General features: G+C 43.9%; 1 protein-coding gene across 1 annotated transcript in view; it reads left to right on the top strand.

Moving 5' to 3' along the window:
- The first annotated feature begins 11,642 nt into the window (after nucleotides 1-11,642).
- The window catches only part of LOC126469667 (probable chitinase 2), a 323,373-nt gene continuing 314,483 nt past the window's right edge, over nucleotides 11,643-20,532 (top strand). The window contains exon 1 of the mRNA XM_050096816.1: nucleotides 11,643-11,739. Within this exon, the coding sequence (XP_049952773.1) occupies nucleotides 11,676-11,739 (64 nt within the window). The 5' untranslated portion in view covers nucleotides 11,643-11,675. The remainder of the gene's footprint in view (nucleotides 11,740-20,532) is intronic.

Genomic DNA, 20,532 nt, shown 5'->3' with positions numbered 1-20,532 from the left:
GTTTTACCGGCCACCCGATTCATCTGTGACGGTTTTAGGGTCACTGACAGAAAGTCCATTGTCAGTAGCGCAGAAATAAGCAGTTGGTGCAATATTAGTCGGAGACGACTTTAACCAACCGAATACAGACTGGGACGTCTATGGATTCATTTCAGGGGGTACAGACAAACAATCTTGCGAAGTTCTTTTGAACGCGTTATCCGAAAACTGTCTTGATTTGCTAGTTCGACAGCCCACACGCAATAGCAATATTTTAGACCTCCCAGCGCCACACAGGCCTAACTAAGACGACGGCGTCTGCATAGAGACACGATTGTTGACCATGATCTCATCACAGTGACGATGGTTATTGAAGTTAATAAAACAATCAACAACACTTGAAGAGTTCTTGTTGCTAGAAAGTTCAGATAGACAATTGTTCGCATTGCACTTAGACAATGAACTGACATCATTTAGTTCCAATACGATGGATGTAGAGGAATTATGGGCAAAGTTTAAACGGATCTGAATCATTCTCTGGACAAGTATGTGTCGATAAAGTGGACTAAGGACGAGAAAGACCCACCGTGGCTTAACAACAAAATTCGAAAACTGCTGGGAAATGAAGACAGGCAAAGGTTATTAGGCATTCATATTTCTGTATGAAGATTTATGCGCGGAGAACACAATAACAACCATCATCATACCTTAGCAAAAGATCTGAGAGAAAACGCGAGGAAATTCTGGTACCATGTAAAATCGCTGAGCGAGTCTAAGACTTCTATCCAGTCACTCGTTTACCTCGCTGGTGAGGTAGCAGAAGACAGCGAAAGGAAAGCCGAAGTTTTAAATTTCGCATTTAAGAAATCGTCCACGCAGGAGAATCGTACAAATGTACCGTCGTTTGAGGAAGGCGCAGACTCCCGTATGGAGGATATAGTGATAGGCATCGTTGTGTAGAGAAACAACTGAAAGAGTTGAATCAAATAAGTTGTCAGGTCCCGATGAAATCCCAGTTCGGTTCTACAAGTAATACTCTGCACCATTGGCCGCTTACTTCGTTTGCGTTTATCGTGAATCTCTCGCCCAGCGCAAAGACCCAAGTGGCTGGAAAAAAGGGCAGGTGACTCCTGTAGATAAGAAGGGTAAGATAACGGATTGCAGACCAATATATCTAATATCGGTTTGCTGCAGAATCCTTGAACATATTCTCAGTTCGAATATAATAAATTTCCTTGAGGTTGAAAAGCTTCTTGGATGAAGGGCAACAGGCAGATTCCATATTCCTAGATTTCCGTAAAGCCTTTGACACGGTGCCACATAGCCGATTGTTAACGAAGTTACAAGCGTACGGAATAAGTTCCCAGGTATGTAAATGGCTTGAAGACTTCTTAAGTAACAGAACCCAGTATGTTGTCCTCGACGGCGGGTGTTCATCAAAGACCCGGGTATCGTCAGGAGTGCCCCAAGAAATGTGATAGGACCGCTATTATTTTCTAAATTCATAAATGACCTTGTGAGTAGGGTAAGCAGCAGTCTGCGGCCGTTTGCTGATGCTGCTGTGGTGTACGGGAAGGTGTCGTCGATGAGTGACTGTAGGAGGATTCAAAATGACTTAGACAACATTTCTAGTTGGTGTGTTGAATAGTTTCTACCTGTAAATGGATAAAAATGAGTAGGAAAAACAAACCCGTAATGTTCGAATAAAAGCAATATGAAACAGAATGAGCATGTGAGGACTGTAGTAGGGAAGGAAAATGGCCAATTGCGGTTTATTGGGAGAATTTTAGGGGAGTGTAGTTCATCTGTAAAGGAAACAGCATATAGAATACTAGTGCGACCCATTGTTCAGCACTGTTAGAGTGTTTGGGATCCGCACCAGGTCAGAGGCGGGCTGCTACATGTGCTACCGGTAAGTTCTAACAACACGCAAGTATTTCGGAAATGCTTATGGAACTCAAATGGGACTCACTGGAGGGAAGACGACGTTCTCTTCGAGGAGCACTACTGAGACAATTCAGAGAGCGGCATTTGAGGCGATTCTATTACCGCCAATGTAAATTTAGCGTAAGAACCTTTACGACAATATTAGAGAGAGTAGGGCTTGTACGGAGGCATACAGACAGTCGTCTTTCCTTCGCTCTATTTGCGAGTGGAATAGAAAAGTAAATGGCTAGTGGTGGTACAGGCTACCCTCCACCATGCGCCGTACGGTGGCTTGAAGAGGATGTATGTAGACTGAGATGCTATCCATGAGGGGCTATCAAGCAGGCAGCTCGCAGGCCTCCAGTCTGCAAAGCACATACCCACCGATGGGTGTTCAGAAACAGGGAATTCGATGTAATTCTCGAGGGCGATGAAACTCAGAATAACATATTTTCAGTGGGAGTATACACTGAGGTGGTGAAAGTCATGGGGTGGCGATATTCACATATACAAATGGCGGTAGTGTCGCGTACGGAAGGTTTATAAAAGGGCGGTGCATTAATGGAACTGTCATTTGTACTCAGGAAGATTATGTCCGCACGACAGGAATGAATGGACTTTCAACTCGGAATGGTTGTTGGAGCTATAAGGATGGGACATTCCATTTTGGAAATCGTTAGATCAAATTCCATCAGGACAATGCAACACACCATGACTACCATCACTAACCTAAGAAAATGGCGCGAAAATAGGGCACTTGGGCTACCTCCATTAACCTAAGTCTCCCGACTGCCATCTCTTCCTAGAAACTAGTGGGAAAGGGACTCAGGGCTGGATATGTCTTTATTTTCAGTGTTTATTTAAACAATTAGAGGCAGTACCACCATCAAGTGTGTTCACCGTGGGGTCCGGAGTCCGACTGAATTAGTACACAGTACTGCCACCAGAGGGCACTGTTGTGGTGGGGGAAAATGGTTGGAAAAGCAGTCAGCCTGTGCAGGACATATGTCTCTATTTTGCATGCAGTCTTTATTTAAACAATTAGAGGCACACCACTATCAAGTGTGTTCACCACGAGGTCCGGAGTTCGACTGACATAGTACACAGTACCACCACCAGAGGGCACTGTCGTCCCTTCTGTGACGTAATCCGAGATGGCGGTATGGAGGAGAAAAAATGGAGGATAATGACTCAGCCTGTGCTGGGCTGCTGCAGAGAGGAAGGAGTGTACTTTATTTATTTTATGAACAATTTATTTAGGGATGGATTTCCCGCAGTTCATTTAGTACACTGATACAAAGCATCTATGGCGCATGTCAAGTCATAAGAATGGTACAGATATTTCTGTTTCCAGAGCCATAGCCGTCAGCAGGGTGTATTTCCGATAATTCGCTCGTTGTCGAATGTCATTCGACTGAAACTGCGATCCTAACCTTTAATTGTGAGTATAGAAATCAAATATATATTTGACCAATTTCGTAGAATGATTCTGTCACTGCGTGGCCTGTGGTGGGAATGATTCACGTTTCCCACTAACAGCAGGGACCGTCAAAATGGAGAGGGCTGTTGAAATGCAGGAATGTAGTTGACTTAACCGTGTAGTCCTCTAGATGGCCGAATAGCAAACCAATACTTAGTATGTGTCGGACAGCTTTCGTGATCAAGTGGAAATTTGACAACATTCAAAATGGACATGTGTTTGCGCTGGGCCAGACCAGAAACAGTAACGCATTTGTGCTGAGGGGAAAATGAGCCCGTCTTTGCACAACATTTCTGAGAGTGACTTCAATCCACTGAGGGCACTCTGGTCATGCGTTGTGAGTTGACGAACACCTGATGGGAAACATCTAGTGCCGCGAGTATACTCATGGTGCAGGTCCTTACGCTGTCTGTCTTCGCGGTATATGTACAGGCATCTGGCGGTCGATAGCTATATGAATGACATAAAAGGGGCGATTTTGTATGGCGCAGGATACGAATTGTATGTTCAATACATCGTCACAGTACACAATGATATATTGTCAGGTTGGAGATCGGTTTCACACTCTAATACTCAAACTTCTGTCCTCAGTGGCAGAGCAGTGTAATTGAGTAAGTCTTTCCGTATTTGACGCCCTGTAAGACACTTTTGCAGGCTTTAATTGTCAGTGCAATATGGCGATCCGCGTAAAATACTTTTTTACTGCTGAAAGTCTCATCCGCAGAAAGAAAAAAAAAGATGGACAGTGCTTCCACACCGACAGCACCAGTAATTTGGCAGGTAAATTTGACAAGAGCCAATCATAATGTTGCCTCCTTTGTGCTGAGATATAGGAGTCTCTACATAGCGGTGAGAACGTTTGCATATGTTGAAAGCAGGAAGGGTAACATGTGATGGATGGGGTGCCACAATAGGACCGCATGGAAGAATGCATTCGACGTTATTCTGCGCTATTTTCGCAAACAGATTCTATCAGGGCAAGAATTTCCCTGCAGACAAGCTGAGACATCACGAAAACTCCTACAAAAGCAACCATTAACTATTTCTGGGACACTATACAATTTCCGATAGGCTGACTTGGTTCTTATTTTACATAGCCATGTGCATCAGTATAACATTGTGAAACTTTTTAGATGCGCTTGCAATGGTATGAAGCTATGTGCGCGCTTTTCGCAGTGATGAATCAGCCATGCTGGGCAGATAAGCACATGTGCATGGCTAGATGCACCTCTAATGTCCCGTTAGGATAGCGAGGAAGAGAAAGCAGCCTCTGCTATTCTGGAAAGCAATGGAAGGAATTTCTGCAGCATCTGTGAGGGTGAGTCACTCTGAAATAAGGTCTTCGCTCCCATCCAGTCTTTCAAAAAGGGCTCTGAGCACTATGGGACTTAACATCTATGGTCATCAGTCCCCTAGAACTTAGAACTACTTAAACCTAACTAACCTAAGGACAGCACACAACACCCAGCCATCACGAGGCAGAGAAAATCCCTGACCCCACCGGGAATCGAACCCGGGAACCCGGGCGTGGGAAGCGAGAACGCTACCGCACGACCACGAGATGTGGGCATCCAGTCTTTGTTTCCATTCTCAGTGGCACAGCAGAGTAACTGAGTAAGAGTCTTCCCGTATCTGACGATATGTAGGGCTCTTTTGCAGGGTTTAACTGTCAGTGCAATATGGCGATCTGTGTAAAATAGGTTTTTGCTGATGAAAGTCTTGTCTACAGAAAACAATGGTGGATGGTTCTCCCACACCAGTACCAGTTTGATAGGTAAATACAGTGACGAATGGGCTGTCCTGTTAGGATTGCAATCGAACATATTTCTATAGCGCGACCTGTGACGTCAGTATAACATTGCGAACCTCTTAGCTGCTATGCAAACACCTCTCTCAACGCTGGACCCACACCGCAGCTATGCATCATTGCTTCAGTAACTGTGCCTAGGTGAACACGTATTTTTGACAATAATTTCTCAGGTGTAAAATATGAAAGGGATGTCGCCGACTCGTGCTTCCTGGACCCGAATGGACTTTTGTGCATGGCTTGGCAGCAGAGGTGGCTCACGGCAGCGTCGATGCGTGTGTGCGGATTGAGCCTCTGATACGTCACGATTGACTATAGTTCGAAAGGGTATTTTATGTGCGCTGAGTGTTTGTGCAGTACATTATTTTTGGCTGACTAAGCATTGTGAGTGTGTTGGTAGAGCGTTATATCAGCATTATTTCGGTACTTTACCAGTAGTTTGCAGGTCTGTAGGCTGTGAATTGCGACCCCAAGTACATCAGAGTGTGTGTTTTGTATTAGTGTACTAAATAAACTATGTGAAATCCGTCCCTAAATAAATTGCTCCTACAATAAATAAAGTACACTCCTTCCTCTCTCCAGCAGCCCAGCACAGGCTGAGTCATTTCCCCCGTTTTTCCCCCTCTATACCGCCATCTTGAATTATGTCACAGAAGGGACGACAGCGCCCTCTGGTGGCGGTACTGTGTACTATGTCATTTGGACTCTGGACCTCGTGGTGAAAACACTTTATGGTGGTACTGCCTCTAATTGTTTAAATAAAGACTGCATGCAAAATAAGACTTATGTCCAGCACAGGCAGAGTCCTTTTCCCACCAACCCCTAGGAAGAGGTTGCGGTCGGTTGAATTAGGTAAATGGAGGTAGCCTGAGTGATCTATTTTCCCGCCATTTTCTAAGGGTAGTAGAGGTAGCCATGGTGTGCTGCATTGTCCTGATGGAATTTGAACTTCCGCATTTTCTGGGGGAGGGGAGGGGAGGGTGGTTAGGTTGGTGGAGGTAGCCCAATTGACCTATCTTCCTGCCAAAATTCAAACTTCCCGCCAAAAGCCGCTATCTTGGATAACAGTACTTGTGTCATCAGCTGACTTCATGGCCGCCATCTTTGATGACGCCATCGCCGCCATATTGGATAACTGTACTTGGGGTGACACGAACTTTGCCCTACTACTGATGGTTCAAACCCGCGTCCTGCCATCCTGATTTAGGTTTTCCGTGATTTCTCTAAATTGCTTCCATCAAATGCCGAGATGGTTCCTTTGAAAGGACATGGCCGATTTCCTTTCCCATCTTTCCCTAATCTAAGCTTGTACTCCATCTCTAATGACCTCGTTGTCGATGAGATGTTAAACACTAATATCCTCCTCCTTCTAGTCAGTTGCCTTCGACCTCGCGAACCCGAGTGTATCTTCTAAGTGATGATACTCTGCCAACATCCCCCCTCTATTCTGAGTCCGCAAGTTGACGATGACCGACACAGGGGTAGGGTCCCAGACGACTATTGAACTGTGTCTCTCTTACTTGGGGCGGGTCCTTCCTATACAGCACTTATCACGTTCTGGAAGATTACCTCTGGTGTACATTGGGGTCATTTAATTCAATATTAAAATGTTTGGCGCAGATCACGACTCAAATCCTCCGCTGTCACGCATATCGTTACGGGACCGGAGTCATGCACTCGGTGTACGCTGCCATATTGATGTGTGTATAGTCTGTGGTCGGTTTTTCGTCAGGGTGACGCTGTTTGAGTAAACTGTTACGCAAATGCATCCGCTGCCTTCCGAAGACAGCTGCTAGCTAAAACGTGAATTTAATGTCGGTTTCATCTCTCAATATCGGATTCCGTGACAGTATCGCCGGCCGCGGTGGCCGTGCGGTTCTGGCGCTGCAGTCCGGAACCGCGGGACTGCTACGGTCGCAGGTTCGAATCCTGCCTCGGACATGGGTGTGTGTGCTGTCCTTAGGTTAGTTAGGTTTAAGTAGTTCTAAGTTCTAGGGGACTTATGACCTAAGATGTTGCGTCCCATAGTGCTCAGAGCCATTTGAACCATTTGACAGTATCTCATGAGCGATGGGGCGAGCTTGTGAGTGCTTACACGATATGTGCGCTTGTCACTGTCACTTCACGGACATTTGATCTTCTTGCAGTGGTTGCGGTTTTTATTCCACTGGTAGTCACATAGCGACCATCGCGAGAGTTACGGCAGTTGGATGTAGACGCACATCAAAATCAGACACCTTAACGGCGAGTTCGAGGGCGGACACCGAAATCAAGCATTCCAGTGGTTTGGCGACTCACCATAATCAACACCGTAGGGAACAGAAAATTACGTTACCATACAAGTAGCTTATTTGTCAGAAACAGTAACGTGTAGCCATATTATTTGTACTGCACAATCACTCGGGAGCCGGGGTTAAGAGGTGGCGAGTTGTACGGCAGATGCCCCCTTCTTTACTAATATTAACTTTTCACCTAGAACTTTTTTTTGTAAGATGCGTCGTTTTCGAGGTATTTAGTTGTCTCAAGTTAAAACAAAGACCATATACAGGGTGTCCCAGTTATCTTGACTAGCGTAAATGACTGTCCAGATGCAAATTACAAAATGTTTCAAGCAAATGTTCTTTAGCCATCAGGGTGACATCAATCAGCATGATTGCCTTCGTTGTAGCTTTGTTTCTTACAAAGATATGAACAATGATATGACTTTTTTAAATGGCACCCTGTACTTTTTATTCGGTAATTTATTTCCTCTCCTAAAGACCTATTCAAAAATGTATCACAGTGTACCATTCACTGCAACACAACATTATTAATTACATTACATAACATTGACTTTGAGCCTGGGATCACAAACTCGTCCACTTGCTGGAGTTGTCATAAAACAAACGAAAACCAAGTAAAAACATAACACAAAATTGACTTTGTCTCTCCTGTACCATTGCCCAGGAGTAGAAAACCCAAAGGTGCTCGAAGTGGTGGCCCTGGACACAGATACACTGGTACACTTGTTGAGTGAAAGAATTATTTACTGCTTCCAGTGTTGCCTGCTGAAGAGAATTACAAGCAAGCACGATACGTTCCCGCATGTACACCGGAGTTGTTGGAATATCGCGATAAACAACGTCTATAATGCATCCCCAAAGAAAAAAGTCCAGAGGACGTAAATCAGGAGACCTAGCAGGCCAAGTAACTGCTCCTCCTCTACCAATCCGTCTGGCAGGATACTTTCGATTCCGAACATGACGTGGACGCAAGGCATTATGTGCTGGACATCCATCGTGTTGAAACCACATAAGCATTCTGGTTCTTAGCGGCACTTCATCCAGAAGAGGAGGAAGAATTCGTCTGAGGAAGTTGTCATACGCTGTGCCGTTTAGACTACCATTGATGAAATAAGAATCAATAATTGTAGTACCAAGCATCCCACACCAGACATTAACACTCCACTGGCGCTGATGTTCCACCTGTCTAAGCCATCGTGGGTTGTCGCTGGACCAATAATGTATGTTCCTTGTATTTACCTGTCCTTTGTTTGAGAAGGAATGTTCATCGGTAAATAGAACACTGAAGAAGAAGTTCGGGTTGGCGAGGATTTGCTGCTGTGCCCACTGACAGAACTGTACACGATTCCGGAAATCATTGCCATGCAATTCTTGCTGTAGGTGTACATAGTAAGGATGGAACCGGTGACGTGTAAGAATAAGATGTATACCGGTTTCAGGAATGCCAATCTCGTGGTCAAGCGATCGTGTGCTCACATGTGGATTCATAGCGACGGAAGCGAGAACATTAATTGTGGCAGCTTCATCTTCGCGAATGCTACGACGATTGCGTTGTCGTGGGTTGAAACTTCCCGTTTCCCGAAGCCTCGCAACAAGACGAGAAAACATCCGACGGGGAGGTGGGTTCTTGTCAGGATATCGCTCTCTGTACAGTTCCGCTGCCTGCGTAGCATTTCGCCTACCTTCAACAACAGCAACAATAAAGGAAACGTTATGTCAAATGGTTCAAATGGCTCTGAGCACTATGGCACTTAACATCTGAGGTCATTAGTCCCCTAGAACTTAGAACTACTCAAACCTAACTAACCGAAGGACATCACACACGTCCATGCCCGAGGCAGGATTCGAACCTGCGATCGTAGCGGTCTCGCAGTCCCAGACTGGAGCGCCTAGAACTGCACGGCCACATCGGCCGGCAAACGTTATGTCGATGCAGTTTGTAGGAAGGACAGCCTTTACTGTATGCCTACTCTACACAACAGTATTAAAAGGACTAAAATACTGTACTAAATGTACACGTACATAAGAAAACAGTATTGCAGTTACTGTTCTGCTAACTTACATTCCCCATAGATGTGTAGCATTTCTTGCTGGTGTACATTCTACTCGCACACCTCTTGAACTGACGATGATTGACGGAATGACAGATGTGCGTTCTACTTATGTTTGCATTTGTCCTCTGTCAACGTCATCACGTGGATGCGCTCCATTAGCCCGAGTACCTGCACTAAGCGCTGGGAGCGTCAACGTCAGTGTTGTCTTATGTAATTAATAACGTTGTGTTTCAGTGAATGACACACTGTGATACATTTTTGAATAGGTCTTTAGGAGAGGAAATGAATTACCGCATAAAAAAATACAGGGTGCCATTTAACAAAGTCATACCACTGTTCATATCTTTATAAAAAAAACAAAGCTACAACGAAGGCAATCATGCTGATTGATGTCACCCTGACGGCTAAAGAACATTTGCTTGAAACATTCTGTAATTTGCATCTGGACAAACAGTTATTTAGGGTGGTCAAGATTTATGGGACAACCTGTATATTGTAATTAAACAATTTATTGTTATTATTACTTTGATAAAACAGATGATATATCTAATTGTTATTATTAAAATTCTAGGTATCTGTAACTCTGTAACACATTAAAACGAGGATGACAACGAGTTATATTTTGGGGATGGGATGGGGGCGAGAGACAGTGACAAGTTGTGAACTCTCCCTTCACAACCGAATTCTGGATGCTATACTTTCTTTGCACAGTAAGTAAAACTTCGCTGTTTGCTACCCTTCCTAATATTGCAATTTTAATGGCCAATGGTGTAATTACCCTAGCATCACCTGACTTATTTCGACTACTCTCCTTTGTTTTACTAATCACCTTCCAGCCAGGACAGGATATATTCAGTTCAATTGATCCTTTAAACTTCCAGGTACCACTGGGGTCAATATGACTCTATAAATACATTGTAAATGTATGTCTCCCTTGTTTCCAAAACCATTATTTTCAAATTATATGAGTTTGTCCCTCTGAGTTGATCGTAAACAATGGTGTTTCGTTCATTTTTATATTTACTAAATATTAAATTTTTTCCATGGTCTTTGCCCTGAGTGCCACTGGGACAGTACGACCCCAGCTTAAATTGTTTGTCTGAATCATGAATGTAACATTTATGAAAACAGAATGATGAATGTTATGTTTAACAGCTATTATACAAAACACTTGCAGTAATGAAAATCTTATTTCCCACTTATTTTAGCATCCATTGCCAGAGTTTCTTGCATCAGCTGTTGTTGTATCCGTCCTTGTACCACTTGGGTCAATATGACCCCATAAGCATGTTGGTAAATCATATCTCCCTTGTTTCCGAAGCTGTTTTTTTTTTAAATATATAGCTTTCTCTCTCCGAATCAATTGTTTCCAACAATGTTTTGTTCAGCTTTATATTTACAGTACAGTAAAATTTATTCATGGTTCTTTGCACTGAGTATCACTGGTGTCAATATGACTCCAATCTAAATTGCTTTTTGTTTCTTGAACGTAATATGTTATTTCATTAAAATACTGCCTATATATCTGGTGTAAATTACTTGGGGTCTATATGATCACAGTGGGGGTGTCTATATGATGACAGTGGTATTCAGTCAGATAAAAATGTCCCAGTAGTAAGAGGGATAAGTGATTCGCCATCTCTGGCAGAATTACCATATCAGTGGCGAACCTTAAAGGTTTTGTCTCTTCTCCCTGAACTTCAGTTTCCGTTTCAAATGTGTCTTCGGTTTCCGTTACTTCTTCCTCTTTGTTTCGATTAAATAACGTTGGGGACAGGTTACAGCTCTGCCTCCCTCCCTTTCGTGCCCTTCTATTCTTATGGCTACAGCCTGGTTTCTGTACATGTTGTAGATAACTTTTCGCTTCCTGTATTTTATCACCGATAACTTAAACCGAAGACATGTGGCGTTATCACTCGCGACTGACGGACGAGTTGACCAGCGCTCGTCTACAGGACAGATAAGGTAGCTTCCGCGTTTTAAAACGTCGACTGCCCAGGCCGCCAGAGCAACAGGTGTGGACGACGGTGAGGCTGGACGGCAGAGGGAGGCGCGCCCGCCGTCGTGGGCGGGGTGGGGGCGGCTGTGACGTCACGTAACGGTGCGGCCGTGCAGGCAGCGCGCGCCCAACCGCGCCAGTGGACGAGATGCAGCAGCTCGCGCCGCTTGTCGTGCTCGCCTTCCTGGCCGGCGCCTTCGCCGCGTCTCCCCGTAAGTACATTCCAGCCAGCCGCTCCTCAAATAGCGGCCGAGCTCTGGTCGCAACTCGTGAAGCGAAGCCAGATTAGGGTCTAACGTACTGTCAACGACGACATCATTAGCGCTCGGACTAGCGAAAGGACAGGGAAGAATATTAGCCGTGTCCTTCCGTAGGAAGCGCACCAGCAGTCGCCTTAAGCGATTTAGAGAAATCGAACAAAACCTAAATCTGGGTTGGTCATCGTATCCCTGATAGATACTGTAGAATACCGTCGCCTTAAGCGATTTAGGGAAATCGTCAAAACCTAAATCCGGGTGGGTCATCGTATCCCTGACAGATACTAGAGAATAGCGTGACTGTTTGTCAACTAAATATACGGTAAATACAGATAACTGTGGTGGTATACATCAGTTGTACAGAACGGGCGGGATGCTGGCGGATTTCTGGTGACTGGCTGGTACGTGATGAAAATGTTAGCTACCTGGTGGATATTAACACGGATACCTCTCATACTGCCGCAAGGAGCGGCCCCCAGTACATCGAGTACAAACGTGAATATACAACCGCGCTCCTTACGAAGATCAGCCTGAAAATGTACCAAAACTAATTAATGGAGTCAGACAAATATTTCCTAAGTGACTGTACACAGTTATCAGCATCTATAGCCAATAACTCTGGATGGGATCTGAACCGTCGCCCTCCCGAATGTGAGCTTAGATGCTAACCACTGCGCCAGTGCAGCTTCTGGGATATCCCAACAATTCCGGCAACTACAGAGTATACAGCTAGCAATACTCAGTTTATCGCTGAACGAAATGCTTCTTGGGCAGGACATCCAAACCTGTTCCCCAATTGTTCGTTAATTTAGTCCTGTCAGTCTCTCCGTACAGCTGTATCCCACAAGTTATCGTGATGTTCCGTTCGTGTACGATCGACTTCAAGACTGTACAATCCCAATCATGTATTAACGTGCCACGGAATTCGCCTGACTTCCTCCTGCTGCTGGTAGATGTTGTTATGTGGAAAGCATATCGTGTTAAATTTGACACTATGGGTGATTTTTAATGGCGTCCACATTTTCTTTACGAACACGAGTGGCGCTTATGACACTCGATTTTTTAGGCATGTTAGGTACCAGAAAATAAGACTATATTAGTCTCGAAATCGATGATATACGAATTGAACGTCACACTGAATGGTGTGATGACAACTGTATGGAAAAACCGGGATCAGGTTTTAGGCTTGTATTGGTTGTGTAACAATCAAGTTTTTCTGATCGTCGTCCGTGACCACGATGGATGACTTCCGAACTGTCTGTTTTGAATGCATCCGACGGCGCCCGAAAGGTCACTATATTCATTCCAGACGTAGACTAAATGTCGGCAGGAGGCAAAACGTTTAGCGCAGAATCTCTATCTACACGTACACTTTACAAGCCATTTGCGTGTGGCTGAGTGAACCTGTAGTACCACCGTCATTTCTCGCCTTTCGTTTTCCATTCAGTAATACTACATTGGAAGAACAGCTGTTGGTAAGCCGCTACATATGCTCAAATTTCTCTGAATCTCCAGTCGTGGTGATGTGTGTGTAATGTGTTGTCTGACTCTTATTCGAACGTATGCTCTTGGAATTCCAACAGAAATATCCCCATAATGCCCAGTGCGTCTCTTTTAATGTCGTTCTCGCGCTAGCTAAATGAATCCACGAAGAAACGCGCAGCTCTTATTTAGATCTTCTCCATCTACTCTATTACTCCTACCTGGAAACTGTCCCTGAAATTTTTATGTGGTCTTTACACTTTATGTCGCTCCGAACGAGTATTCCTAGGTACTTTACGTTTGTTACTCTTTCCACTGAATGATCGTCAATGGTGTAATCAAACAATAATGGGTCTTCCCGTCTATTTATTCGCAGTACTTTATATTTATTGGTCTTGATGGTCAACTGCCAGTCCCAGCAGCAAGCGTCGATCCTCGGAGGTCTTCCTACAGTTTTCTTCCGCTACAAACTGCCAATACCCACTCGTATAGTCTGTGAACATCCTCAGTAAGCTACCGCCGTCATCATTTATATACATTGCCTTGGGATACTTTCGTTGTTACTTGTTTCGTCAGAAAAATATTTCAATTTCCAGAGGTGTGGCCACACATCTTATCAAGTCATCGACACAAAAAGACCCGCTGATACTCTCGTAAAGCAAGATTTCTCTGTAATTACGGCATAGATGATGATTGATTACGACACATATGAGCTGTTCTCAGTATATCACAGTCTCCCACCGATACTGAAATAATGACATGTCTCACAGGATGTAGCCGAAAGAAAAGCTCGTATACAGGGTGATTCAAAAGTCATCTCTCATTGGACAATGGTACATTGGTGAGTCGACAGTCCTAGCCCATAGAACGAAGTCGTATTTAGGGATATAACAGGAACAATCACTCGAAGCAAAAACGTCAAGTAAACATGGGTCCCAAAATGTATATCTTCAGAGCTATGACCACATCTTGGAAACTGTGAAACAAACCCCTTGTATTGCAAGCTCTTTACTTTCCATATTTTGGTAGGAGGTAGTATGAACAAAACAAGAAAAAATAACCTTGTAAACATGGGCTAACTAAAATATTTGGCTTAGGATCTACGAACACTTGTTCATTTTCACTACTGCGAAACACTTCTTCTGCGGAAGAAGTACCCACAGCTCTTAAGGTATGCATTTTAAATTCAGCATTTACTATACAGTTTTTTCTTTATTTTGGTCCTTTCTAGCTCCTTGCAGTAAAAGGGATTCGTTTCACAGCACCGAAGACGAATAAGTGTTCATAACTCATAAGGTATGCATTTTAGAGTCCATGTTTACTATATATTTTTCGCTTCGGATGTCAGTTTCTGTCATACATCTGAATACTATATAGTCCTATAGGGCATGACTTTTGAATCACCCTGTATACAGAAAGAAGCTCAGCTCATGTCTGTCAACGAAACTCGATACCACAACGCTACCAGTAACAACGCACTCGTGTTTATAAACACAGCTCTGTGGCTCTGTCTGAAGTGCCGAATACAGAACAGGAGAAAAGAATGGTCTGATTTTTGGAAGATACAAACCCTGTCACATATTTTCTTCTTTGGACGATGTATGTTTGTTACAGCTCCACCGACATTTTCGTTCTGCGTGTTTAGTTACACGGGATGAAGTGAGATATCAAAAAAGTTACAAAAAGCAGCGCAACGTAATCACTGCTGCTATTCATTGGCTGCAAACAGGAATGATTTCGCGATACGCTCCATTTTGCTCGAGCTGTGTTCAGGACTGGCAGGCTCTTCCTGTCCGCCAGGTTGCCGTTAGCTGGCACCACACGCTTCACTACCTGCTCGACCACTCCGGTGCGGCTCGGCTCTGCTCTCGGCGCCACTTTCTATTTTCCGCGGGCTTTTTCTTCGTGTTTGAGAATCGTGGAGTGCCCTGTGAAACCGCTGGCTACTGTTTCTCGTCTTCGCGTGCCATTAAATGGACAAATAAAAGATTTGCCGGTGGTGCCATCATTTACCGCCTAGATGAGTTACAAAACGTGCCAAACGAATTACTAATGATTTAGACAACGTATTTGAATGGTTCGAAAAGTGACAGTTGATCCTGAAAAGTTAGATCCTGCCCATTAGTGCAACGAGAATACTGTCGAATTTCTGCTGCATGACAGGTGACACAAATTTAGAAGTTATCGATTGGAGCAAATGTCTACGGATTGCTCTTAGGAACAACTACAATTGGAATGATCGTATAAGAAATACAGTGGGGAAGGAGATCCAAAGATGACTTTTATTCGAAGAACAATTAGAAAGTGCAACAAATTTGAAAAAAAAGGTTTACACCACTCTCGTCTGTCCTATTCTAGAATCTATACAAACAAACAAACACCGTCCAAACAGGCCTTGGCGGCTCAACGGCACCGACCGGCCACTGTGTCAACCTCAGCCCGTAGGCGTCACCGGATGCGGATACGGAGGGAAATGTGATCAGCACGAGGTTCTCCCGACCGGTGATTCTAGAATCTATATTTATACTAAATTTACGTACATTGCAAATCACTGTGGACTGTTTGATAGGTAGGACTTAGCGTAGTACTTCATCTGAGAAGGACACCTGTCGTCACTCATTGGACGTCCACTTCCGCAAATTCCAGCCTTAGTCGCCGATGAAAGGCAATCAGAATGGTTGCCTGCTCGTACGCTGAGGAGACGCTGTTGGTAGCCCCTCGGTTCAAATGGCTCTGAGCACTATCGCTCCCCTAGAACTTAGAACTACTTAACCCTAAGGACATCGCACACATCCATGCCCGAGGCCGGGTTCGAACCTGCGACCGAAGCGGTCGCGCGGCTCCAGGCTGAAGCGCCTAGAACCGCTCGGCCACACCGGCCGCCCCTCGGTTGCACGTCTGTTCTCCCGTACACTTCTACGCACCCCCGTCATCCGTGGACCGTGATGCACCATATTTGCCTCAGCGCCGGTTTTGAATAGCGCCACTTATACTTTAATCGCGGCAGAACGCGAATTGTTTACAGACTTAACAGCTTCTGAAATGCTTCCAGCCTTGGCCCAGAAGCGCCGTCAGATAAATCGCTCCATTTCGCACTGTTTCCGTAGTCCTTTCGACATACTTTATATTCTCTCCACTGCTAGTGCTGCCACCTGCGCCTGTGAGTGGTTATTGGACTTTGAACATGGGCGGTGGTCACATTAATATGACTGGAACTGGTGTATACGTTGCTGTTATTTGGTATGGATCAAACAGACTTGAGCAATATTGTAAGTAGGGACGCACGAGTACATTGTTAACCAGTCCGCTTTGTAGACACGACCGACGTAGTGCAGTTGTTAGCACAATGGACTCACATTGGAGCGGACGACGGTTCAAATTTAGGTTTGTACAAACATCTTTGTGGGGAGGGTAACCACAGCTAAGAGACATTTTGAGTAACAGTAAAAAAACACTCAACGTTCAACAACCTTTCAGAAATATCATACAAATTATAACAATTAGGAAGTCGAGAATGGTTTGTTTCCAAAAGTCGCATAGCTGTAGTGAAGAACGATGAGGTGTTTCCAAAAGCCGCATAGCTGTATGCTACACAGATAAGCAGCTTTTGGAAACACCTCATCATTCTTGAATTTTTACTTGCTATAATTTTTATGATAATTTGAATGGTTATTGAGTGTTGAGTGTTTTTTTTTTAAATTGTGGTTCACAAATTCCGTGATTTCCTGAATAGCTTAAAGCAAACGCCAAGTGATTCCTTTGAAAGCGTACTTCCGATTTCCTTCCCTAATCCGAACTTGTGATTAACGCCTGATGATCTTGTTGTGGACGGGAGTAATCTTCCTTCCTCCCTTTGTGGATTGACTACATTTTCCCAGTATAATGCCTGTAAACGGAAGCCTACCACTAGCGTTACCTGCGATTGAGTCTATGAGATCATTCCATATCATTCCCATTCAAACTGCTACACCTAGGAATTTGTGTGGATCAATCGGTTTCAACTGTATATCGTTAATATTGTGGTCATAAGAACTATTTTCCTGCGTTTTGGTAAGTTCGCAGTATAGCTGAGCAGTGTCGGATACTTACAAGGTAGGATTCAAAACATATCACAAAATAAGGGAAAGAGTGTCACACTTATAATAAACATGTTGGGATAGCAATCATTAAAAGTAAAGTAACCTCAATTGGGGCGAAATCGTTTCACGAAATTTTTGCTGTCCTCCACTTACATATACAGGAAGGACCTCTACGATAAAAAAAGAAATCAGACCTACCACAAAAAAATTTTGTTTGTCATTTTCCCATGCGCTGTTGAAGTGGTGTCTTGCATCCTATCTGCTAAGCACTTCAGTCAGAACTGCGGAGTAATCATCTAGTTGTACGTGTATTGATAGTCTACAAGTCGATGCTTACTGTTTAATAGAACCTAGCAGCATTATTTACAGACGTAACTGAGAAATTAGTATCTATAATAAATTTCACCGACCGCACTGCTCTTAATATAATTCCGACAGTGAAGACGCGAGGATGAAAGCGACTGCATCAGGATGGATTCAAAATTGCACTTTGCAATGAACACCTGTGATATTAGCTCTTCTCTCTCTCGCTCTCGTGTTCTGCATTGTCTGTAGGCCCCCGAGTGATTACTGGGAGGTGCTTTCCTACTGCTTCGTCAGGAACGCCGCTAACTCGTAGTTTACTTTTCGTGAGAAAAGCATGCCGTCCTTACATCTTAATCTTTCGTCCGACTGAAAACTACTGTACTAGAGCACGAGTAAATCTTATCACATTGACCATCATTATTACAGCTGTACATGATGAAATTTACTACTGGAACTTATAGGAAAAAATAAAAATAATATATCAATTTTTAGTTCAAAATGCTTCAAATAGCTCTGAGCACTATGGGACTTAACATCTGAGGTCATCAGTTCCCTAGAACTTAGAACTACTTAAACCTAACTAACCTAAGGACATCACACACATCCATGTCCGAGGCAGGATTCGAACCTGCTACCGTAGCGTTAGCGCGGTTCCAGACTGAAGCGCCTAGAACCGCTCGGCCTCAATTTTTCGTGACATCCACATTCACTTAAAAAGAAAAGAGTTAATAGAAGCACATACGACATAATAATGTGAAGAATTTGTTTGAACTACAAATAAAGGCCTAAAAAGTAGAAACATCTACACTGCACAGGCTTCAAATTACCCTTGACAGCGAAAGAGGCTCCAGATATCAGTGTGTATTATCGGCTCAAAACATGGTTGCCCCACCTCCCTGCATTGGTACTGGCCGCATTCACTTTCGTCCACGACGATCACCAAACATCAGACAATTCCTGTACTCTCGACGAAGAGAAGCGCGCACCATTGATCGAGGTTCCATTCGAGGTGTTCCGTTTTCAACTTTCTTAAGGTCCCTACACTCCCACCAATTTATAGGCCGACCGACCAACCGACCAATTTCGGGGCAGCCTACACGCGTCCCGGCCGACAGCACTCGGCGATTACAGCGAATCCTTGTTCCTATCGCTGGTTACCATTTGTTAACCTTAGGTTCAGTGAGGCTGTGTTCTACGAGATCCCGTTTGGTATTACAAGGACACAAAAACTGGGATTTGCCTTGATTGTTTTAGTTCTAAAAAGGCCGAAGAACGCGGAGAGAAAGCCGTGGGCAAAGAAATGGCTAATGCTCAGGAAGAAATTCTCCCACCCTCCGCTGACTTACGGAGCTGGGAGCCGATGATTTTCAGAATTAATTAAGAATGACTGAAACATGCTTTTCGAATCTACTGAAATTCATCAAACCTTATTTGACAAAAAAAGAATACAGTCGTGAGAGATGCTGTAAGCTGTGAGGAAAAGTGTTAGCTACATTACGATTTGTAGTCACTGAGTGAAGTTACGAGGACCTCTAATGCTTGAAACCTAAATGGTCATTTATAGTTGCATGAGGAAACATACCACGGCAAAGCAAATCAAATAAAACGACCTGTGCTCATGTAAACTTTATGAATTTATTTATGTATATAGCATAAAAGATGCCCCTTACTATTTTAAGAAATTCGTTTCGGACAAGAAGAACAAAGACTACAATTGGTGATGGCGCATATTATGTAATAAATACAGCAAAAGATAACACCCTCCCAGTCTTCAAGAAGGGTCGTCGAGCAGATGCGCAAAACTATAGACCTATATCTCTGACGTCGATCTGTTGTAGAATTTTAGAACATGTTTTTTGCTCGAGTATCATGTCGTTTTTGGAAACCCAGAATCTACTATGTAGGAATCAACATGGATTCCGGAAACAGCGATCGTGTGAGACCCAACTCGCTTTATTTGTCCATGAGACCCAGAAAATATTAGATACAGGCTCCCAGGTAGATGCTATTTTTCTTGACTTCCGGAAGGCGTTCGATACAGTTCCGCACTGTCGCCTGATAAACAAAGTAAGAGCCTACGGAATATCAGACCAGCTGTGTGGCTGGATTGAAGAGTTTTTATCAAACAGAACACAGCATGTTGTTATCAATGGAGAGACGTCTACAGACGTTAAAGTAACCTCTGGCGTGCCACAGGGGAGTGTTATGGGACCATTGCTTTTCACAATATATATAAATGACCTAGTAGATAGTGTCGGAAGTTCCATGCGGCTTTTCGCGGATGATGCTGTAGTATACAGAGAAGTTGCAGCATTAGAAAATTGTAGCGAAATGCAGGAAGATCTGCAGCGGATAGGCACTTGGTGCAGGGAGTGGCAACTGACCCTTAACATAGTCAAATGTAATGTATTGCGAATACAGAGAAAGAAGGATCCTTTATTGTATGATTATATGATAGCGGAACAAACACTGGTAGCAGTTACTTCTGTAAAATATCTGGGAGTATGCGTGCGGAACGATTTGAAGTGGAATGATCGTATAAAATTAATTGTTGGTAAGGCGGGTACCAGGTTGAGATTCATTGGGAGAGTGCTTAGAAAATGTAGTCCATCAAGAAAGGAGGTGGCTTACAAAACACTCGTTCGACCTATAATTGAGTATTGCTCATCAGTGTGGGATCCGTACCAGATCGGTTTGACGGAGGAGATAGAGAAGATCCAAAGAAGAGCGGCGCGTTTCGTCACAGGGTTATTTGGTAACCGTGATAGCGTTACGGAGATGTTTAATAAACTCAAGTGGCAGACTCTGCAAGAGAGGCGGTCTGCATCGCAGTGTAGCTTGCTCGCCAGGTTTCGAGAGGGTGCGTTTCTGGATGAGGTAT

Source organism: Schistocerca serialis, chromosome 3 (genome assembly GCF_023864345.2).
Source record: "Schistocerca serialis cubense isolate TAMUIC-IGC-003099 chromosome 3, iqSchSeri2.2, whole genome shotgun sequence".
NCBI classification, from domain to species: Eukaryota; Metazoa; Arthropoda; class Insecta; order Orthoptera; family Acrididae; genus Schistocerca; species Schistocerca serialis.
Note: the sequence above shows the minus strand (reverse complement) of the source record. Positions and strands in the feature narration are given on the sequence as shown.